This window comes from Sylvia atricapilla, chromosome Z (genome assembly GCF_009819655.1).
Source record: "Sylvia atricapilla isolate bSylAtr1 chromosome Z, bSylAtr1.pri, whole genome shotgun sequence".
Lineage (NCBI taxonomy): Eukaryota > Metazoa > Chordata > Aves > Passeriformes > Sylviidae > Sylvia > Sylvia atricapilla.
In genome coordinates this window covers 11499247-11523753 of record NC_089174.1, presented here as the reverse complement: position 1 = coordinate 11523753, position 24507 = coordinate 11499247, and the positions used below count along the sequence as shown (strand labels likewise).

Sequence of the window (24507 nt, the reverse complement as noted above, 5' to 3'; positions counted from 1 at the left end):
CCAGCTAAATGACTACCATTTAAATGTGACACACTGAACAGCAACTTGCTCACAATTCTCCTGAAGCACACAGCAGTGCAGTGATAATGTCATTCAGCTAAAGGGGTTATGCAGCAGAGTCCTAATAAAACCAGCTGCAGGCAATTCTGCAGCCTAACAAAGTGACAGATGTCCCAGTATAATTTGGGGCCTGTGTACAGGAAAAACATCATGTCCTGCTAAGAAGGTCAGTCATCCAAATACAGCAATTTACACTGCTGGATGGAGAGCTGGGATGAAGATTTTCAGTGTGCTTCTGTCAACCAACAGCACCAGAATAATTAAGGATAGTGGGTGTTTAACTACCAGTAATGTGTCCTCTGATTTAGCTGGCTGAATTAGGACCACCATACTGAAACCTTACAATCACCAAAATAAATGCAAACCTTCAAGTAAATGCAGAGAACTCTGGGGCCTTCATTTCTGACTGATTCCACCGAGGTTAAAAAGGTGCAATTCCATTCTGCATCACCCATTATTCCCAGCACTTTTCCCTCTGCACTCTCTCCCAAACAAGTTTCTAGGCACTGAAAATATACCACATGCTGAAGGTCCTTACAGAAATTAATGATTCTTTTTGCTCGGTCCCTCCTGTGTTCTACCCCCACTGCTCACTTCACAGTTTTCACTGTCCTGTGTGCAGATGTGAGGAGCAGCAGTTCATATCACCTGCTCACTTGCAAAAACTCAACAGAGACAACCAAAACATACCATCCGTTATTTATTCAGTACAAAGAAGCGAAAACACATTATTAAAATGTACTAAAGTTTTTATCTGTTACCTGTGAAAAAAAAGAAACCAGAAAGCATAAACCAGAAGCAAACACAGATCAACAAACATGTTATCATTATGATGCATGTACCTTAGGAATAGAAAATTTGCATTTTCTGTCTGCTATCCTAATTCTTTTCCATCCTTGAATATTAAAGAAAATAAATACTATATGCTACATATGAGACAGACTAATAAATCAAAGATTTTGGGGGAAAATATCTTTTTAAAGATTTTTATAAGCAAAAAAGTATTAGAAATTTATTTTTAATTCAATGTGGGAAATACCCACAAGCCAAGAAAACCAAAAGTGTTTCTGGACCATAGGCATTTTTTGTAATGCTGATGGGGCAAAACCATCTCTCTCCACCTTCACACCCAAAGGCAGGCTGGAAAAGAACTCATTTCAGGTGAGCAGAGCATAAAATTCTTAAAGCAAGTAATTGAAGCAACAACAAAAACAATCTGGTCTGAGGAGGCTACTAAGCTATCTCATACCTTGAACACTAGGGCTGCACATTGCCCAGGTTCCTCACTATTCACCCCAGAAAGGGTTTTGCTGCCCCTGTGCTGAGATGCACAAGTGACCTACACATAGCTACATGTGAGAATCAAAGCTGCAGTGACACAGGAAAAGGTTTTCCAATGATTTCTGCAAGTCAGATTCAATTTTAGAGAGCTGTTCATAGCCATATTCCTCCTCACACCTTGCAAATGCTTTTTTTTTTTTTTTTTGACATCCTTACCAACCAACTTCAGAAATCCCCCGTGGCTGTTGCCAGCAGTTAGACAGCTCACAACATGCTATTGATGCCTTTTTGGGCTACCTAAAAACAGAGGCCAGACAAAATTAAGATACCAACAAATCAGATATATTAATGAAGGGCTTTCAGGCACATTTCAGGCTGAGTCCTTCCCTAGGGACTACACCCAAAAATGCAAAATGGGTCACAGGTTTTCACACTTTCATAAGTTTGGTCCATTTGCATATTGGGGGTTATTGTTCCAGTTACAGCTTCAGGTAATGAAGTCATTTAGCCCAAGTTTGCTCCCCCCAACTCACTTTTCTCAGGGCCTGAGACAGTGAAGTGTGCCTGATTCCCAGGCCTAGAGAGGAACTGTTCTGTTTGACCAAAATGGGAACGCAGTAGCTGACACTGTATATGGAGTTGAAAGTTATACACTAAGGAATTGCAGGATTACAAATATATGAAAAATATAAAAGCTAAAATAGTAAGGCATCACTGTCACAAAGAAACACCTTTTGGTTTTTGATCAGCACCTCAATGTTGGGCTGCTCAGGCTGATCAGTGTCCTGCACCTCAGAGCTCAGGACAAGGACAGGACCCACTGTGGTGATCACACACCTGGACAGGCAGATACATGAACCAGACCGGTCTCTTTAATTAGCTTATCCCATTATTTTTCCATGTGTAATCATCCCTTTTCCTGCCTTAGGATCCTCCTGGAGTCATCCACAGCAATTCCTATGCAGTCCCAAAAGCTCTTCCCCACTTTCCATAACCAGCGCCCTGTTCCCACAGGCACCATGCTCAGCCTCCAGGTGACCTCAAGCCCTTTTCCTGACTTCTCCTGCTAATTCTAGTTCATGTGGAAATCCAGTCAAAAAATCACTTGATTTTGTGTGACTAACTGCCTGGGAGGTCATTCATTGCCAGTTTATACTTTCTTACTTTTATTATAGGTGGCCATTCCAACTAATTCCTCTATGTAAGGCATATAACAAAATTTGGCAGAAGTCCAATGAGAAAATTTCCTGAGCCACAAAAGAAAGCTCTCACTGCTAAATAGAAAGGCTGCTACCATATAGTTTCACACAGATTTTTTAAGTAAAAGAAAGGCTAAATGTATTGTACACATACACAGAGAAACTGATTTTTCCCAAAATGGTTGTCTTCTTTTGTTGTGAAATTATTGTTTATATTTAAGGCAGGGACAATAATTGCTTATAAAACCAGCATAATTCCATCACGTGAAATGTCTCCAATTCATGTAATCCCCTGGAAAACCCTACCTAGCCATCACTTGCTGAGCACAGGATAGAGGGGACATCAAACTCTTGGTCTGTGGTGGTGAAGCTTGCTTTGACATAATCCACATTCAATCTGCTGCAAGAACCAGGTTGGAATTGTCTCACACAAATTACATAACAATTATGAATGGCACATAATTAATGAATTACAGCTCAGGGCTGACACTCCAAGTGCTTGTGGCACCTCTGCAGAAGTTGTCTTGTGGTCTCTGTCCCTAAACATTCTCTCAGAGGTGCTCTGTGCCCCACCACACCAGCCCACAGCCCTCAGCCAGGCCAAGGTGTTTTTCCAGGGGCTGTGCAAACACAACTGAGCTTTTTGGCCTCAAAAACTGAGGTATTTTTGGCCTCACTCATATCTCAGGGCCGGATGTCAGGAGACAAACATTGTCGGCTAGTAAAAAGCCGCAATGAGTGGCATTACTACAGGAGCACTGCAATCCCTTTTTCTTTTATTCAACCAAAAAATGCCCTAAATGAAAGGTCTACAACCATATGCAAGTGTTTAGAGGCTCTCAAACAAATTGCAGACTCAAACCTCTGTGTCCTGGACATCAGCACTGCCCCCAGGAAACAGCCAGAGCTCACACTGAACTAAGGAAAGGCAACAGAGCTCCTCCACAGAAAGACAAGGGTGCAGCACTGGAACACAGCAATTTAGAAAAAATAAATCAGAGATTTATTGTTCATGGTGAAATGCTGAGAGAGGCAACAGCACCGTAATTGTCAGTGATCTCATGTTCTGCAGTCACCAGAACAACTCAAACCAGACACCAGACATCAGTTTGCAGATCTGAATGTAGGTATCTGACTAGGAGATCAATTGTAGTGCTAGTTTTCAATAGCGGTTTTTTTGGTTGTTTTTTTTTTTTTTTTCTCTTTAAATAAACTGGATGACAGTATATACTTAAAACAAAGATATTATTCCTGCTGGTTGTAAACTGATCCTGGAAAACCAGAATGCCCTGCTGGTGATGTGGCTAACCCTACAGGAGATGTGTAAGCACTGCTTTTAAAATACAGCCCATGTTAGGGACAGGAAAGCTATACAAAAATTTTTAAAAGACAGGGGAACACTAGGAGTGTGATAGGTGCCAAGTACAGTAGGAAAGAATTATTCCTGCCACAGTCAGAGGATCTTGATGATAGGAGTTATGGAGGCACACACCATAAAATACATTTAATTAAGTACATTCAGGAAGTACAATTCAGGACTGCAAGAAGGAGCTCTTCCAGGTGATGAGAGAGGGTTAAATAGGCTTACTTTGGAAACCTAACTTCCAAATTTCTAAACCTATATTTTCCAATGTTTTGGGATACTCTGCCACGCTCTAAAAGTTAATAAATTTAATATTTGCTCACACAAAATATATTAAATTTTATGTAATATTTAATGCTATAAAAATATCATTTTTAGACCATTTGTATTCACCTACAGATCCCAGCATGTTCCAGCTCCAGAAACAACCAACAGTGAGTGTCAGCAAACCCTTCCAAAAATTGAGCAAATGTAGCTTATCCAGCACACAAGAAAACATTCAACATAAGCTTTTAAGACAAATATTTCAACTGCTAAGCTTAAAGACATCCTCAGAGCAGTTTTCAGTATCAACATCAACAACAGAAAATGTGCATCTCTCCATCCTCCTAAAGTCCGTATTGCATATTCCGTGTTAGTGATCACAGGGACTTTTGCTGTCTGCTCCGTGTTTGTTATGCTAACAGGTGCCAACACTTCCATTTAATCCAATCTGGAATGTCTGCTGCATCTCCCTGTGCCTTCCTGTGTCTATGTATGGCAAGCTAAGCATGCCCAGCTCCGAGACGCCCACAGCCACACGGCTTTGGCTCCTCCACAAGCTGCTGCACAAGCAGCATCTTCTAATTTAGCCTCCCTGAGTGTTTAGCAGGGGGCACTGAGATGGATTAAGCCTTTCCGTGCACCCAAATGGCTGCTACGGGTTTGAACACACCCAGCCTGCTGGATAGATTTGCTACTACCATGTGGCTGGTGTGAGAAACAAGGCACACTCCTCAAAATTTTCAAAAGTTCAATAAGGGATACAAAGGACAGTAAACAGTGCGCTGGGTGCTTGGCAACTGCTAGAGACACACCAGTTAGCCTGAAACAATTTTCTTAAACACTTTCTCATTACATTGGTCAAATGCATGTATCCATCCGTGAAGATTATATATATTCAAACACTGCTTTGAGTTTACATGTTCCAGGAATTCTTTTGCTTGGTTCGACCCCAGCTGGACCCATCTTCTTAAAGTACTGCAGATGAAATTTATGTATTTTATTTGTTTACAAGGCCCCCCTGTTCTGTGGTTTGACAGTTCTTAAAAGCTCAAGGGTCAGTGGTAAATTCCTCCTTGAATTCTTTCTCCCGATATTATTTACCTGGTTCTTTTCGATGTTATCTTATCATACAGATAAGATACTCCACAATTACATTAAATCAACATTAGCGATTTCACAAAATTGCCTGAGTTATTCTCACCATGGTCAGTTAGTTACACAAACAAAGGCATTAGCTACTACTCCAACAGTTAATGTTATGATACACAGCACATAGTCTCTAATTTAGTATTTTGTGAGAGCCTAAACTATAATATATTTATCACAGTAACATATATAATCTACACAGGGATTAGGGTAAAAAGACTGACAAATTATATAAAAAGCAGTTTAAAAGTGATTACAAACTGCATTATATCAAAATAATTTGCAAAAGCCAATATAATAGTGTTTTTAAACTATTGAGAGCCAATAGTTTAAACTAGTGAGAGCCAATGACCACACAGTTATTTATAATAGCTGGGAGAGGTTTGCTGCTGGGGGTTGGTGCCGGGGTGGTTTTGGTGACACAAATAAATACCAACAGCAGCCCTGTGTCAGCAGCAGGGCTGAGCTCACAAGTGCCCAGAGGGACATCAGGGTGGCCCAGCTGTGACCCACACAGGGACCCACTCACTGCAGGGAGGAGTTCACAACACTCCGAATTTCCTCTCTCGCTGGTCCAGGCAGCTCCAGCTGCATAATTAAAACCTACAGCTACTCCTGCCTGTGAAGGAGGACTTTATCAAGGCAGGGAGAGACCAAAGATTTCCAGCACAGACACCTGACAGAGGATGAGGGAAGGAAAGGAAAATAGGAGAGGTTTTGAGGCTCTTTGCTGGTAGAGGTTATTGTAGCCTACTGACAGTTACAGCAATAAAAACACATTCTATGAGACAGCTCTTGTTCAATATAAACACTGTCAACAACTAAGCCCGCCCTCACTGACAAAGAGAGTTTCCAGTATCTCATTAAATTAGTTGTTCCCCTTCAAGTCCTTACTTTAAAAAAACCCATCCATGAAACAATGTTATGACATACTCTACTGTGCCACATTGTAATCCCAACGTTGAAAACAAGACAGAGTGCCAATAATTCCAGGCTGAAACTTTCCATAATTTCACTTTAGCAGCCCTCTGCTTGTCTCAAGTAGTTCATGGAAACTGCTGGTGCTCTAAGCACATTTAACACACTCCAGTTTCCCAAATAACAACTAAAAATGAACATACACGGACATTTTCATGACATGAGTAATCTACAACAGAAGCTGCAGGTTATACATCAAATACATGCAGAACTGCATACTATTATTGATATATAAGTATTACTCAGTAATAATTAATTTTATGGGTTCATGATTCAGGAGTTTTTAAGAGGGAAAAGGGAGAAGCCTGAATCTAATAAGTGTTTTTAATCAAATGAGTCAATTACATTTGAATACTGTTCTTTGGAAGCTCTCAAAACTCCCTTTCAAATATGTTTTCCATTAATTATCCACACTTCCCTCAGCACTCCACCCCACTCATATCCTTCCTGACCTGGGTGACTTAAAAATAACTTTGAATCAAGAAAGAACACCAGGAAATATAAATGGAAATGGCAGCTGATCAACCCTTAATAAAAGGTACATGGTAAAGCAGATCAGGCACCTGGTCCCACTTGATATATTTAGAAAAGTCTACTGAAGTCACTTAGATTAAATAATCCACCGCTGTGAAATTACATCAGGTAAAGGACAGACATTTAATTTATGTCTTTGCTGTAAGAAATACCATTTATGAATTTTTATGAAAGTAAGTAGAGTAAGAATAAGCAAACCTTCACAATGCTGAACTGTGCTAGGGAGTGTCCCAGCTTTATAAGTGACGCATCTTCAGTACCAGGTAGGGATTCCCCAAATATACCCCAGGGGCAGGAGATAAAATAAAAAGTCACCTGAGTGAACAGCAGGGACAAAGAAAGGGTAAGGGAAAAATCAGAAAGAAAATGGGTAAAGAAGTGACAGACACTGGAGCCAAGGTGAGTCCTGACAATGTCTGGAACATCATGAAGCTGAACAACCACGTCCTCCTCTGTGCTTCTGCCCCTGTAATAACATAGCCTAAAGAATTTATTTTACATTTCTCAGGGCAGCAGAACTAAGTCTTTTTAAAATACTGTGACTGCTCAGCACAAGCAGAATACAAAAGGCAGAAAAACACTGAATTACAGATATATTCCAAGTAACTCAAGATAAGGAAAAAAGGCTTCAGCTTGAGTTCGCAGCAGTTATATCACATTCTGTTCATTAGCACAAAAAAGTTTAAAGTTAAGTTTATTCTAGTTGCACAATTTTTTCCTGCAACAATTTAAACGTGAGCCAAAGCAGAATGATGCTTCAAATTTAAATCAGATGGGAAGCGATTAAAAAGAAAACAACCTTTTTCACTCCTCCAGCAAAAAAAAAGAAGTAAAATAGAAAATATATGCCACATACTTGGTGCACTAACATGTGCATTTAAAGGGAAAAAGCATTTCAAAAGCACAAAAAGACAGAAAGAGTTTTTATATTTTTATTTTCAATAAATTCTGAAGAATTCTGATTTTTGTGTTATGGTTCTGAGCCAATAGTAAATTTCTTCCAGAAAGAAGACAAGACTCTACAGCAACTTGAAACAATGTCCTGGCATATATATTTCTTTTCACACGTGATTCCACTTCCTGACAACAAGCAGAGAGGAAAATTTAAGAAAGCAGAGTGGGAAGCCTTGCTGGTTTTCCTTATAAAAAAAAAGATTCCTACTGCTTGGGCCAACAGTCCCATCTTAGAACTAAATGTCCTGGGTGAAGGTTCAGTGTCGTCTTTCACTTGTCCTCAGGGCCTGGTCATTCAGAGAGTTTCAGTCCACATCACTGTTGAAGGCTCTCTCAGGCTGGTCAAGCATGATTTTCCCTCTGTGGATCCCCATTGACCACTCCAAATCACCTCCTTGCCCTCATGTCTGTGGAAATGCTTTCCAGGACGATTTTCTTCATCACCTTCCCAGGGACTAGAGCGAGACTGTGCTGTCCTTTACTGTCCTGGCTCTCCCTTGTGGCCATCCCTGAAGATATGAGGGATATCTGCTCTCTCACAGTCTTCAGGAACTTCTCACAATCACTGTGACCACTCTACAGTTTTCAAGGTTCACTCAAGCAAAAAGTCTGGGTGCCACTGGACTGCATTAGGATATCATTGAGGGATATGGATGGATTCAAAGTCAAAAAAGTTTGTGTTCCTGAGTCACTGAAGAATTTAGAAAATTTCAAATTTTTGTGTTACACTACAGAAATTTTATTGAAAAAATTATATTTTTACTGCATGTAACTGTCAAATGCTGACATTATTGTAAGGTGGGAAAGTATAAATATTAAAATGTATTAGGAAAGATGAAAAAACACAATTCAAAAAGATGAGGTGCCTTACAATGCACAGAGTAAGAGGACTTAGTTGCTTACACTTCTCCACCCACATTAAAAATGGCAACAGAAAATCAGGATCTCTCAGCCAGGGGAGGAAGAGATGCTCACAGCAAGAAATAAAATGTGGCTGCTCTGGAAGCTGCTAAAGCAGCTTCAGAAGTAGGGCACAATGAGTTGGAGAATCCATGAGAAAGGACACAAATGATGAACCAAGTCCTACACAGGTTCCTGTTCTGTTCCTGATCACACCTGGAGTCATTTTCTGTCCTAGTCCTGGTGAGAGCAGCACAAAGACTGACCAAGCTCACCCAGAGCTCCCAACACTGCACACCAGGCAGCCTGGAACCACATTAACATCTGTGGGGCAGAAACCAGGCAAGGAATATGAATCAAAAGCAGTTTGAAATTTGCATGAGGTAAAACAAATGCAGGAGGGACAGGGCCAGAGAGGGGGACACAACAAATAGGGAGCAAATGTGTGGACAAATATTTGATATCACCCTGGCAATGAATGTCAATTATTAAAAAACTCATACGTTCACCCTTCTAATGTAAGTGGTATTAAGGGGACCTGCTGCAACTACAAATAACCTACTCAAAAAAGAAATATTAGGAATAAATTCTAGCCAAGTGCATCAAAGCCCAGCTGCCTGAAACAATATGCAACTGAGATCAGCAGGACTAGGGAGAACCCTTTGCCTGGAAGGACGAACCTGTAAGGGCCACCCAACAGTCCCAGAGGGAAATGAAGCCTTGGATTAGTGGAGGAAGAGCCCAGACACAGGACTGGGGAGCTCTCTTCTCAGGTCTTGCTGTGTGCAGAGACTTGCAGGTGACACCTCATGACAACTCGTGGGAGCCACTCCTGCGTCACCCATGCAGCCACAGCTGAACACCCGAAAAGGCTGCAAGGATAAACAAACATCCTCATGCAGATGGTGTCACCCATATGCCAGCAGATGGGATGGAATTCCACATATTAGGCTGGTTTGTGTCTGCAGAAGTCATAGCAGACAGGAAACTGATTCATCAGGAGGCCATGGCATGAGAAGGGCTCAAGAGGCAAGTAGCTCAGGACACATAACCCAGACAAGCATCCTTCTGCTCTGTATCACCCAGGTATTAAATACACATGAGATATACATTCAAACATCCTCAAAAAAAGTAAAAGTCAAATAAAAAAATTGAAGACACATTTGCAGAAAGTCAATGATCTCTGAGAAAACCTGTTCAAAAGCGGTGCTGGGAAAACGCTTTATTTTTTTTCCCTCTCCATTTCTTGGGAGGTAAATACATTCATTTGTCTCACACAGAACCACCAGGAATCACACTCAGTTTGTCAGACTGATGCCTTTTTGGACTACCTAAAAACAGAGGCCAGACAAAATTAGGAAAACAAAAACCAGTTATATTTATTGAAGGGCCTTCAGGTACGAAGCCCTCCCAGGGGTTACACCCAAAAATGGGTCACACACACTTTCATAAGTTTGGTCCATTTACATATTGGGGGTTAATGTTCCAATTACAGCTTCAGGTAATGAAGTCATTTAGCTCAAATTTGCTCCCCCCAACTCACTTTAGTTTAGATGTCTCAGGGCCTGAGACAAGTGACACTCACCTGAGTGAGGTGCCCCTGATTCCCAGGCCTAGAGAGGAACTGTTGTGTCTGACCAAAATGGGAAAGCAGCAGCTAACACTGTATATGGAGTTTAGAGTTGTACACCAAAGAACTGCAGGATTACAAATATATGAAAAATATAAAAACTAAAATCCTAAGGCAGCAAGGTGTCTCAGAGTGGCTGCCATGCTTTACTCTCTTCACTAGCCTATGGCCACAGGGATGCAGGACAGCATCCAGGCAAGAGCCTCTCTCTAAATCATTTCAGCATCATCCCACCACCTCTGGCAGGTCTGCAGCCCCTCTGGCCCTGCTGACAGCAGAGCTCTCTCAGGTCACTGCGCATTCAGGGCTTGAAGCAGTGGACACCAGTGAGCCCAGGCTGCCCTCGGGCCAGTAATGCTCTTATGAAACTCCCATCTGCAGCAGGGAGCAAAGATATGAGCAAAAACCCTCACTTAGGGCCCGCACGCTTGCACCCATCACAGCAGGATATCTGCACCCAGACAAATTGTCTCTCTGTGGTTGCTTCCAAAGCCGTGGGTCAAAAGGCTCCATTTCTCACAAGCTTTTGTATGTCCATTTCATGTTTAGCTTGGGTTTTTTAGTGGATTGGTTTTTTGGTTTTGTATTTGGGGATCTTTTTTTCGTTTTTGGCATTAGGTTGCAAAGCTAGAGAGGTGAGGAGAAACACTGTGTTTGAGTCCCAAGTGCACAAACATAGTGACTCCAACCCTTTTCCAGAGCATTCCTCTCTCAGCAGATCCTGGTTCAGTCACCACACATAAGTGAGACATGTTCTGATGCTTGCATGCACATCTCCCAGCACACTGATCAGCAGAGTTCAGAAACTTCTTACACCATGTCCTGTGACATCTATCATTACATCATTCAGATGCTTCCCTACAATTAGCACATTTATTTTCACAACAGCAAGTGAGATAAGAAGGAATTACTGCAACAGTGGTCAGCACAAACCCCAGCAGGTGTGATGCAACTCAATTTAGATGCCTGGTGAGATAAAACCACTGACCTTTGGTGTTTAAGTGGCACTTTATTTTTTTAACCACTACATTCACAGAGATTGGTTCTGCCTCCCAGCATGTCCACGTCCTGAACCAAGCTGGGTCCCCAAATCGAGGATTAATTACATTATTAATAACAATCACAGTTCTTTTCTGAGTACTTTATGGAAAAGGAGGCCCTGCTATTTCTCTCAGCCATCACTTGTTGGCCCAAGAAAGCACTACTGCAAGACCTCAGTGACAAAAACCAACATAAAAATCTGGAAAATCACACACACAGGGCTCAGTTCCACCCCAGTAGTCCTCCCTTGCCTGATGCTCCTGATCAAGGAACAGGAAACAATGCTTCAGATATCAAATGCAATTGATTATATATTGGTTATCACCCCAGGGCCATTAGCACTGCTTTTCCCTTCACCTGCACACACAAACACCTGCATGACAGTATGATTCTGCACAGGTGTCTCTGCTGGCACCTTCCACTCCTCCATCTCCACTTCCTCCACTTCTCCCACCATTTCTCAAGAGAGCTTTGCAGTTGGCCTACACATTTTTATTTATTCTCGACAGATTAGGAGGAAGCATTTTTAATAGTTCATTAAAATTGTTCTGTGAATGCCAAATTGCAGACAACACGATTAGTGCGAAAGAGGGTTGCAAATTTCTTGTTATGCCTGATCCTCCATGACTGCACAGGGTTAAAAATAAATTCTGATTCCATTCAGGAGGACATCAGAAATATCCTGTCAAAGGTGTTGAACATGATCCCTACAATTCCAGAGAAGAATGTAAAATCTTTGGCATTTGCTGAAACAGGAGAAACAACTTGTGTAAGCCAGAGGAAGTGAAGGGAAAGCAGAATGAAACAGAAACAGTGGTCACATGCAGCCATCCAAAATTTCCCACAGGTCCCTGAGACATGGGAGAGAAAACACCAACAGCACGGTGTGTTTTAGGATCCAACATGGAAATGTCAGAACCGATGCAAACACCCAGTCTGCGATGGGGTGACCAATTTCCCAGACTTCCCTGGTCCCACTGGCCAGGACTTCCCCATCTGCCCCAGGATCCAGCTCAGGTGGGGCTCCTAAAATCCTGCCAGCAGCACCTGTCCTGGATCCCACTTCTGCACATGTACAGACATCTACAGACAGCTCATAATTTACTTAATCACAGAATGCCAAATAGAGGCACGGCATCTTAAAAAAGCAACATAATGAACTAAATATAATGAATTAAAACATTTCAATGAGCTTGCTGATTTTGAACGATTGCAAAGGGCACACTGCAGTGCGATGGAAATCTTGCAGTAATTCAAGAACTTGACTCACACTAGTTCAAGCCTGCAGAGTAATTAATCAGATAATTTTTGTTACTCAGACATTATATCACACTCAAAAATCTCAGAAGGGAAAAAAATGGACAAAAATCACAGGTCCACAGCACCATGACAAAAAATGAGATAATATAATTCTAGATCTTTTGCAACAGGTACAGCATTTACCTCTTAAACCCCAAGCCTTTTTTTTTTTTTTTTTTTTTTTAGATGTAGTGGAGCTGATCAGATCTAACACACACACCCCAAAAAACAAAACAAACCACCACCACCACTCCCAGAGGTCAAATTAAAAATTATAATATTGCTCAGTTCAGAATAGGCAGTTTATAAACACCTCCTAAAAAAAACCAGTTGGTTCCGAGCTCATGGCAAACACCAGAAGATACTGAAATGGCTGGACTGACTTGGGGAAGCCTCTGCTTCTATAAATACTGATTCTGTAGCTGAAACAGAAAATCTTACAGGATTGGTAAATTTAAAAAAAAAAAAAAAATGGAAGCTCAATTGGAAACATATGTTCTTACACTTTTAGTGCAGAGGCACAGTGTTAAAAAAACCCATCCCTCAATCAGTAATGACTGGTACACAGAAAGAACTGGGAAGGGGTGCTGCCAAAAATCCCATGTTCCTACAGCGACAGGGACAGCCAGTGGCAGACTCACAGCCCCACCAACACCATCACTGTTCTCCACCCAGACCAAACCCTGCCCACCCAACTGGCCATCAGCCCAAAAAACAGTGAAAAAAATTAAAACAAAATCATGTTTAAAAGTTAAATCGAGATAAATTAAGATAAATGAAGTACAAATATTCAGTAAATTAGGGACTGAGTTTCTGTTTTCTGACCTCAGAATTTGCTTTCCATAGATCTCCCTGAGCATTTGAGGAACTAAACAGATAAGGCCAAATCAATGCAACTGCATCAGTAAGGGAGACAAAATGAAATGAGCAGTAGCACTAGCTGTAAGACAGGTGGAAGGATGAAATTCATGTTAAATTGTTACACTGCTTTATACGAAATTTATTTTGACTGTTCTCATCACCACCATGAGCTGCCCTGCAGCGGGGAGGTTCTGGTCACCTCACATGTGGACATTAAAAGTTGGAACTGTGGCACAAATCATTTTTACATGGTAAGTGATTAAGTGACATTTTTGGTCTTTAGGCTCTGGGATTTTGCATTTCCAAATGAGGTCTAACCTCTCCTTCCACTTAGTCATTGACATTTCACCTGTTGGCTAAAAGCATTTCCCAGCCACTCCACAAACAAGCCCTTGCCAAATGTCATTTGCCTTGGGATCTAATTATCATCCAATAACTTAATTAAAGATTATGCACTTCTATTAGCGCACATTGTGATATTTTGGGATCTTACGATGCCTGGCATTGTAAGAAAAGCTGAGGACTTCAGTCCATGGTTTCTATCCAATAAAACTTTGTCTCACCAAAATCTGGTCTCATTACCTTCAGTCCTTTTAATTACCCTCTCAGACATTCAGATGGGGTCTCTTGTTGCCTTTCACCCTCAAGAGTGACGAAAAACCGAGAACAGAAAACAAAATGGATCATGCTCATGTTCCTGACCAAAGCCACTTGATGTGGATGAAGGTTGCCAAAGGTTAAAATACAAACTATTAAATGTCATCAATATTCTCCAAGCTATGTCTGTGTGGATGCAACTTTCAGGAGGAAGACCTGTCAAAAATAAAGCACACCTACCTGTAACTCAATTATCAGCTGTGTAGGTTGCCCATACATGCACAGTTACAAACAACCCATTTGGTAACATGACAGAAGAAACATACATTTTCAAGAGTTAGGAGAAAATGCCTAAATTTTGGCAAAACTGCAATAATTATGGCTGTGAGATTTTTCTGTTCTTCTCTTTATTCACAAAATGTGCTCACTACTAAGCAAACACAAAACATTTATCAGAGAGCAGAGCTCAGTCCCTGGAGAGATTGCAGGGGGCTTTTTCTTGTTTGCTTGGTTGTCATTTTGGGTTGGGTTCTTGTTTGTTTGTGAGTTTTATTAATTTTTGTATTTATTTTCCACCTGTTGCCTTAGGTCACAGGGGACACTGTAAATTCACTTTCAATTTCTTCACAGGGAAAAAAAGAGGCAACCCCGTGGCTGCAGCCTGCATAAAGCCCAGCGCAAATTACTCATTTTCTGCTACCCCTTAAACACAAATCTGAAGAGTTTGAAGTATTTGAGGAATGTGTCCACAAATTGTGTTGTCCCATGACAGTGACTGAGGGACAGCAGAGGGACAGAGACAACCTGGGAAAGTGACGAAGAGCAGGTTACCCCAAAACTGTCTTCCCACAAGAACCATTCAGAGACTCTGCCATGAGAAGATCTTATAAAAAATTAACCCTATGAGCACTAATAGCTATCTTTTTTTAATTAACTCCTGTTGAAGGTAGCCCATTTAAAAAAAATAGTTCGGAGAAAACAAAAGCACAACACATCTTTTTATTTCTTGTCAGAGGCACAGAAGAAAAATTCATCTTTTTTTTTAATTTTCTCCTGAAAATTTCTAAAACATGGTGGCCTCTGGACTACCTTTTACTGGAACATCACAGGGAGTTCCCTGCTCACATGCAAGCAGTAAGATGGACAGTACTAACCCTGAAGATTGCCAAAAAAAACCCAACACTCCTCAGCCATATACAACATTAAACAGGCAGAGGATGCTGAACAATGCTGGGGGGTTGCCCAAAAAAGCGAGTAACTTTTAATCAATCTCATCTTCATTAAAAAACGCTCTTTAAGTGTTGTTGCTAGGTTAAACAAACATTAAAGTACCTGAGAGATACAGCAAAAGTTGTTGGTGGCATGTGCCAAAAAATAAGTGTAAAACAGAGAGGCTCCAAACAGCACAAAATCACCATGTTCTCTACAAAACCAGAGCTCCAGTAGGGACAAAAAAATTTCAAATTATTGGATTCTGTTAATCTGTGGGGACATGGACTTAATACTGCATTTTTATTTTGCCAAGTGGGAGGAAGATTATTGCAAGCAAGATACAAAGAATATCTCTGCTCCAACCATGTAACATTTACAACCTTAAATACTCTGAGACAGTTATTAATTACAGTATCAGAACATTTCCATGTATTCAATGCACAGTTATGAAAGAAACTAAACATTCCTCCCAATGAGGACAATAATAATAATGCTAATATTTACATTCCTTTAATCACTTGTTTCCAGTAGTATTAACAAAAGTATCTTTGAACTTGCTGGATAACAAGTGCCAGTCTTTTGTTAAGCACTACAAGAAGCATGACTTGGGACTTTTGCTTTACTTTTGAAAGAGAATAACCTCTCACTGAGACAGAGCCAGCCATTCTCTTTCCAGAGTTTTTGATGGAAAAGCTGAAATGTATTCTCATCAAGAACCTCAGTGCCACAGTGAAGGACTTGTTGGGAGCTTCACTTGTTTACAACGTTGCCTTAATTCCCCTGGGAAGAAGCAGTTTAACTAAAATCAGAAGCTTTCTGCATGTGGTATTTACATGTCCTAATTTGCTGTTTTGAAACTCAGCATCTTCCATATTATTGTCCTTTCAATAAATCTATGTCTTCTTGGGGTTTTTTTGTCTGAAATGTGAAATCAGAGTGTACAGCAACACCTGTTTGGTGTTCATGAAAACTCTTCTAAAATCTCGAGGAGAACAAAACAGTTTTCTTTAAAAATAAGAATTCCCTCTGCGGATCATTTAGTATCTGCAGCATACTCAATTTGATCACACATTTCCAGAATATCAGTTGATTCACTCTTTATGCAGTCATTATTAAGGCAGATCCTGTATTTTACTAGACTTTTCTTTGAAGCAAGTATCTCTCTGAAGGAAAAAACCCCATACGAATATGTTAATGGAAAAGGCAAAATAAGTGCATTCTGCCAAGGGATTTGTTTTTCAAGCCCTTACTGCTGCAATATTACAGCAAATCTTATGAAGGCATTTGGCATCTTCCAGAGAATGGTGGTTCCTGTAGCACCTTAACATCCCCAGCAGCCCCAGCAGGGGTGAAACATGTCACTAACCAGCTCTTGGGATGGCTGGGAGATAGGCACCAAACCTGGACACATCAGGTGACCAAAATTCTGTCCTGTGCAGGACAGCTCAGCTCAGCACTCGTCCCACTCAGCTGTGACAATCTACAGAGTTTCAGATGCCACATGACCTGACAACCAATGCCCAAACAACTGAAAACCAACATTGAAAGCATCTGCAAGCTAAGGAAAACGAAATCTATTTGTCCTACAAGAATTTTCCATAATCTTTATTATGTAACTTGGAGAAAATGCATTGCTTTTTCAAACATCCACTCAAGGTATCCTGATTAAGCTCTCTCATGTGATAAATTCCTCTTTCTCTCCCTCATTTGTGTAATTCTATAGCACATACCACTCCAATGTCAACAAAACACAGACTATAACAGATAACTTTTGTCTTTTGTCCTTCCGTTGGAGAAGAGAGATCTGATTCTTCAAAAACTGCCATAGAGCTTCTCTCTCTCTTTTTTTTTTCTTTTTTTTTCTTTTTTTGCCCATTAATATATTTGTGTAGTGAAATCAAAGCAAATTAAATACATTCATTTTTCACTGCCAGGTGTTAGCATGTGCAATATTGACTTCATTATCATCTGATTAATGTAAGTTTGCCTGCCTCTGTTAATAAGCTGAAGGTTCATGGCTTATTGCTTTACAACTTTAAGAACACGAGCACAGTTTCTAAATTAAAAAGACTGCTTAATTTTCAATTTTTTTTTTCTTGCAATGGATCAATTTTAGTCACTTGGTGAATTTCCTGTACACCTTAGCTATGATTTGTGTCTATATGTGTATATACAAACACGGGTGCACTTTAATGAGTAAACATCTGTAGAAGCTACTAACACTCAAAAGCTTTGAAAAAAGCTTGGGATCAAGCAAAAGGTGAACAGAAAAGGATATTTCCTGATCATCTCTCTTGTAAATTCAAATTAGCATGCCATGAAAAAAAAAAAATTAAGCATTCTTCTGCCTCTTTAATAGCAGTCTGCTATTCTTGAAAACACAAACATAGCTGATGTCTGAAGCAATAAAAGCTCAGCTTCCTGCCCTGTAATTATTACTAGATGTAATTATGAACAAGTCATTCATCACTATAAAAGCACAACTTAAGGCTCCCAAAGAACAGATATGGAAGGGATTTGTTTTCAGGCAGTTCCCTTGTCAAGCTGTAATTTAACAACACCACTGATAAACAAGTTTAGTAAGCCAATGTAAAGCAGGCAGGGCAACATCCATGTTTAATATCATCTGGGAATCCTCCAATATTCTATTTATAACGCTATAAAAACATGCCTCAAAGCAATAAGCAAGAATTGGAGGGTGAATATGACTTAACTACAACCATCCCGGCTCCCCAAAGTTCACTCGCTTTACCCTGAAACATCCCGAGGCTGCCTAAGCACACCGGATTATTTATAGGTGGGAAAAACCAGCAAAAATATAAGAAAAGGCTCTGAGCTCTCCTTGCAAAGTTACTACTCCAGGAAAGCTCAGAGATGTGCTGGGTTTCAGAATGTGGCTTTGGTCTGTGTCACTTTCTGACAAGCGTGAGGAAACACCTGCAGCCAGCCCGAAACCACGCTCCTACAGCCACCCAAACTTCGCCAAACCAGTCCGACACCTGCTGAGCTGCTCCCGTTCAGGGAGGAAGGCAGCCGGGCACGCCAGGACCAGATTCGAACATATTTCAAACAAGATCAAGAATTCAGATGAGGCAACAGGAGATGTGTGGTTAAGATACCCGATCTCTATCCACGCCGAACAACTACAGCGCCCTTTTCTTCCCGGTTATGTAATACAGGAGAGTATTTAAGCACTCACTGGTCTGACACATGCATGTCAAACAGATCAGCTTTGGGGAGGATCAGCTGGGGCCGGCAGTGCCAAGGGGGGAATTTGGCAGTTCACGCGCCGTGAGTGGTCACCTCTCCGGGGAAGGAAAGAAACCCACCAAAGCCTTGGCGGTCCTTGTCCCATGACAGCCGGGCACGAGCCCGGGCGTGGTGCCACCATTTCTATCTCAGGCGCGATCGGCCTCGCAACACCTGCCTGGCAAGGAACCTTCCCACTCCCGTGGGAATGTCGCAGGCTGCAAATCAGGGCACGGGCTCACCCCAGCCGCCCAGCCACCTGCCCAAGGGGGAACTGAGAGCCTGTTTCCCCCCAGAGCATCGCTGGGAGAGAGGCAGCCCCACAGGGAAGGGCTCAGTGACTCCTCAGAGTTGTCCCCGTGCTGCTTTGGGACTTTGGCCCCTCACAGGCTCTATGTGCCGAGTTTGTTGAGAAATGTATAGTTGCGTGGCAGAAGTGTTGGCATCGAGATGACTGAACACCTGGTTTGTGAGATGCTGCTCTCCGGGCAGCTCACTGAAATTCGGCGTGCTGTCACTGGGAGTGGAAACAGAAGAGTCAGGGAGGAACGAAGAGTCATCACTGAGGTCTCAAAATGCACCAGCTTCGCCACTTAATGAGCGCCCGCGGCTCTTGCCCGCGCCCCGGCAGCCACCGGCACTCCCGGCGGGGCCGGACCGGGGGCGGCACCGCCGGGGGAGCGAGGGGGCGGCCCGAGCGCCCGGCTGTCCCTCCCCGCCTGCCCTCCACCCGCGGGGCGCGGGGCGGTACCTGCTTGTCCAGCGCGGCATCCTTGGCGCTGCCCGCGGCGCATCCCTTGGGAGCGGGCACCCGCTCGCAGTTGCAGCCCTCCAGCATGTACATGCCGGCGGGGCGGGCGCTCTGCTCGCCCTCGAAGTAGAAAAGCACGTTTTGGTAGAGGGCGAACCACTTCTCGTGCCAGCGGTTGGTCTCCGCCGTCTTCTTGCTGAGGTAGCCGCGCTTGGTGCCCTCCTTGCGGGCCAGCAGCGCCAGGTACAGGGCGTGCCCCTCGTTGTACCGCACGCTCTTCTGCATCGTGCCCGGAGCCCGCGGCCGCGGCGCAGCCTCGCCGGGCGCTCACGGAGCAATTCATGGGCTTCGGCACGCACCGACGGGGCGGCCCCGGACCCGCGCCCCGCCCGAGTGTCCCCCGGCCCCCGCCCCGCCCCGCCCCGCGCCGCCTCCCACCGCCCCAGGCACCGGCGGCGGCGGCGAGCGGCCCCCCGGGCGCTGACGTGGGGGATCAGCCGTAAATCCGCTTTGGAGAGCGATTTAAAGAGCAAAGTCGCCGCCGCCGCAGCGCCCGGGTCCCTGCCCCCCTCCACCCTTCCCCCCATCCTCGCATCCCTCCGCTCTTCATCCCTCCATCCCTCCGCTCTCCTTCCCCCCCAGTCCCTCCATTCCTCCGCTTTCCATCCCTCCATCCCTCCATCCCTCCACCCCTCCATCCTTCCGGGGCCGCGGGCAGCGCAGCGCTCCCCGGGCCGGGCCGGGGGCCGCGGGGTGTTTTGGGGCTGCCCCCTGGTTTTTGGTAGTTTCCGCCTTTTCCATTCTTCGAGCGAAAATCTTGGAAAGCGGCAGGGCCGGGCGAGCGCGGCCGCCGGAGCCGGTAACTTCGCTCTCGAGCTGTGGCGAAAGAATTAAAGCAAAAGGCAGCACAAAACCACAAGAGAAATACCAGAAACCCGGCACTTTTAACCCGTTATTCACGCTGATAAAGGGCGCGGGGGAGCGTCTCAGGTCTCACCCCGGGGAACCCCAACCCCGCACGTCCTCGGGCAGCGCGGTGCCGCAGAGACCACCCCGGCACGGGCTGCGGGGGCTGTGCCGTGTGCCGGGGCTCGCCCGCCGCAAACGGGACCATTTATAGATCCCGAGTGGCGGCTGCAGCACGAGGCACCGCGGGCGGGCACCGCCGAGGAGAGGGCGGCTGGCACACGCCGAAAAGAAGATCTGCCGGGAGTGAGGCGGGTGTGCTCTCCCGCTGGGGTGACGAGGATGGCAGCGGGTGCAGCCTGGTTGCTGCGCTCGGCACAGTGGTACCTGTACACCTTAGTTATAGTAAATAAACTTCGGCGAGGGAGCTGGCATCCAGAATTGTTTTACGTAAAACACACCAATATGGAAATTTCGACCAACTACAGGACACCGCACCTTTAATTTAGCAACTCAAACTTCCTCTTAGAGTTCCTTCAGGAAAAGCCTTGGAACTCTTTCATTTGGTAACATATTTTGCATATGTAGCTTTTGCTCTCTTTTGCTTTGCTGCGTCCAATGAGTAAAAGAGAAAAAAGAATAAAAATGTGGAAGTTACAATATTCAGTATTGCTCTATAATGCACAGAATGAGAAATATTAGAAAATATTTCCTGTGTGATCTGAGTCAGCACCTGTTGTTTTTGCATATTATTTGCAGAAACTACAGGCCCCATGCAGGGTTGCAAGGCTCTCATCTTGTCAACAGACAATTTTGTATCAGAAAAAAACAAACAGATACTGAAATCCTGCTGGAACTGGCTTCGTTTGCCTTGCTTCTTCACATAGTGAAATTTGAGCCTAGCACGTAATGCCCAGGGAAGTCCAGGCTTTGGGCAGGGCTTGGACAGCACCTGGGTGGCTGGAATGTGGGACAGGACTCGTGCCCATCCATCCATCCCAAGCACTGCACCTGCCTCTGTCGGTGCTCCCCTGCCTGGGTTCCTCCCAGCCAGTGCTGAGTCAGTGAACCAGTCCCATGTTTAAAATTCCAAGGAATCTCGTGTCCCTCGGTGGAAGCAAAAGGCAAGGCAGTCAAACCAGGGAGAGCAGCAAACTGCCACTCAGAGTACCATTCAGACATTTGACACTCAGTGAAGAGCTGAAGCTGTCCAGAACAAGCACATCGTACATCATGACGAAACCCTATAACAAGAACTCATCTTTGCCAAGATAGAGTTGCAGGCTTTTGTCCCAGCTTATGTAATTTGTACTTCAATAAAGCTTTTACATAAACCACGAATGATCGCACATCATCTGTTTCACCAGGTCACCTGAGACACATAGAAAAAATAAATGACAGGAGTTAAATTTTATTTATATAAAGAGAAAGAAAGAGTTTTCTTTGAGTAGATCATTTTCTCCTAGACATGCAGGCATTTTTCCTAAGCTGAAAATGTTGCATATGTCATGGCACAGCAGTCTATAGGAACTAAAAGCAGTCTAATACTCCTGTTCACTGCAGTGAATGCTGTTTGTGTAACCATCTGCTTGTCCTTTATTGTTCAAGTATAATTTAGTTCTGTCCATGGTATTATCTTTGTTACTGATCATTCGCATATAAGGACAACCTCCCTTTTCTTGCTTTAAATGTATACATTATACAGATGAATCTATATACTATCTAATATGTCTAAATGTATCTATATATCTAAATGGGATTATTTAAAAAAAAAAATTCATTATCAACATTAAAGAAGAACTTGCTTGTGCTTTTTAAAAAAAGAATTCTAGCCCAAATTAATATGTATGAATACAATCAATATGTGCAAACAGATGTAAAGGAATCCATGGATGTAATTTATCCCATAGGGCTCTGAGGAAAAGAATATACAGATGAGCACACTATTTTACTTTTTTAATATCCTAATTTTCATTTTATTGTATTTTAATTCTGGAGGATTCATTTATAAAATCACATTCCCAAGTGTTGCCATGATACGCTTGGAGGACCTTGCTGCAGAACTACAGTGGAAAGTTCTGGTCCTGTATCAGCAGAGATAATTTTACCCAATTAGCCTACATTTAACTTGGAATTTCCTTTGGGAACTAGTCCGGTGCAAGGTGTTCAAAGATGTCATAAACAGGGAAATACATAGTGTTGTGTGCCTCAACATGGAATCGCTGAATCCAACACCCGGAAGTGACCCTGGCAATCTGGGGGGCACGGCAGCAAGTTGTCAATCCTCTAGGTGACAGGAAAATCTAGTTTAGAAATTGTATAGAATTTAGGCCTCTATTTTAAAAAAACACTTTGGAAAAGATACTGTTGATGTTAAGGTAATAAAAACTGACTAAAGCAATAGAGGAAAAGTTGTTACACTACTGTTTTTATGTCTGGTTTTGTATATATATGCTCTGTGTTTTTATATGTTTATTTGTCACTAAATCACTATTTTCATTTTCATATCAAAGTAATGTATCAAATACAAAATAATTTAGTAAAGCTGTTGAGGAACTGCTGCAAAAGACAGTTTCACTAAGAATGCACTTCTGTGTCTCCTCTTGCAGATTGTTTGTGAAGCAGAACTAAGCCAACCTCTTCTCTGTGATTTTACTCATTTTTGCTGGTCTAATTGTTTACTCTTCAAGGCAGAGTATAACCTGGCTATTTGAAAGGTATTTGCAATATTCAGCTAACTTTCAGTTATCTGATAAAGCAGGAAAATTTTGAAATACACAATATACATCACTGCCATTCTAAGTCCAGAATATCTTGCAAAAACTGTGGGTTTAATACAGCTGATGACGTCATTTGAGATTTACTGTTCCTGTTCAGTAAAGACATTTTGGGGGGGGAATGTTCTTGTTAAATCAATTTTATATGACTGAGTATACCACACTGGTAGTTCATTCATTGGTAGAACCACAGTGGTAGTTCATTCCTCATGGATTTACTTGTGGCTGCTCAGTGGTGTGAGAAAGGTGATGACACAGGTGTCTATGACATTCCCTCCTTCAGGAATCTTAGACCAATACTCAGTGGGAAGTCCAGTAGAAGGCAGTCAACAATTGTGCAAGTCACCTGTTATGCTGATGAGGATATCATCATCATCATCATTATCATCATTGTTTTTTATGATCATGCGTTAACCTCTTAGTGCAAAATGTTGCAAAAACCACAGGAAAACCATCCAAACCAGAAGCCATTTAATATAAGCACAAGATCAGATCCCTAGAGGCAAGAAAGAAGTACAGGGACTACACACTGCCCTTTGTGACAGGCAGCATCCGCAGGGCACAGCTGGCATATTTGCTGCTGGTATTTTGTTAAAACAATAGCTAAATAAGGTTATAGAGCAACTTTTGAAAGAAACAGTTTGGTGTGTCTGCAGAGTCCATTGGTGAGTTCTTGCCTGTGGTCAAGGACAGCATGAGAAAATACAAAGAACTGTAGAACAGAAATGAGAAAAATAAATTCGTGGCAGAAGGTGTCTCACAGTCAGGCTGGAGAAAATCAAAAGCAGAAGCAAAAAATAAAAAAAAAAGAGAGAAAAGCTGGAATCAAGGGACTCAATTAAACCAGAGAAATACCACTAGTTAGGCAGGAGGCAAAGGCAAGTGGGCTGAGGGAGAGTTCAGCCTGGCTGGAAGAGTGATAGTAATGAGAGCACAGTGGGCAAAGAGCAGAGGGAAAGAATGTGAGTTGGGGGCCAGAGGAGACAGAACAAGGGCAGAGCAGGGTACATCATTGTGGCAATGCCAGCAGGGAATTGTAGAGAAAACAAAGCAGCAATGGCACGAGCATCCTGGGTGCTTGGTGTGGCTGGACATGGGGTAGAAAAGAGCTGGAAAACACCCACTGAGATGCTGGGGGTGAGAAGCAGGACTGTGGAACAGAGCAAGAAGAGGCCAACACATGAGCAAAGTGAGGAGGTTGGTGGGTGAAAAATGAGAGAGAAAGAGGAGAGTCATGTAGGGTCAGTGAAACAGTTCATCAAGCGAAAGGATTAGGTTGAGGGTAATGCTGGGAAAGAAAGTGGCATTTCAAATGTGGAAATGCTGATAGTCCAAATCAGCACTAAAATCACATGGGGAAGGAAAGACAGCAGCTCTTCTCCTTAAGCCTGTTTTCAGCTGGTTCCTTTTCAGGAAAGGTTTGCCAGCTGGGATTAAAAGGGAAGAGCCAGGATTCAGCTTGTTGACCAGACATGTTAATTAAAAGTTCCAGGACTATTTTACTT

The 24507-nt window shown here is 42.8% G+C and overlaps 1 protein-coding gene across 1 annotated transcript in view; it reads right to left on the bottom strand.

Moving 5' to 3' along the window:
* Positions 1-19634, bottom strand: part of RASGRF2 (Ras protein specific guanine nucleotide releasing factor 2) — a 113394-nt gene extending 93760 nt beyond the window's left edge. The window contains exon 1 of the mRNA XM_066339950.1: positions 19320-19634. Coding sequence (XP_066196047.1) covers positions 19320-19604 — 285 coding nt within the window. The 5' untranslated portion in view covers positions 19605-19634. The remainder of the gene's footprint in view (positions 1-19319) is intronic.
* Between the last annotated feature and the right edge of the window lie 4873 nt (positions 19635-24507).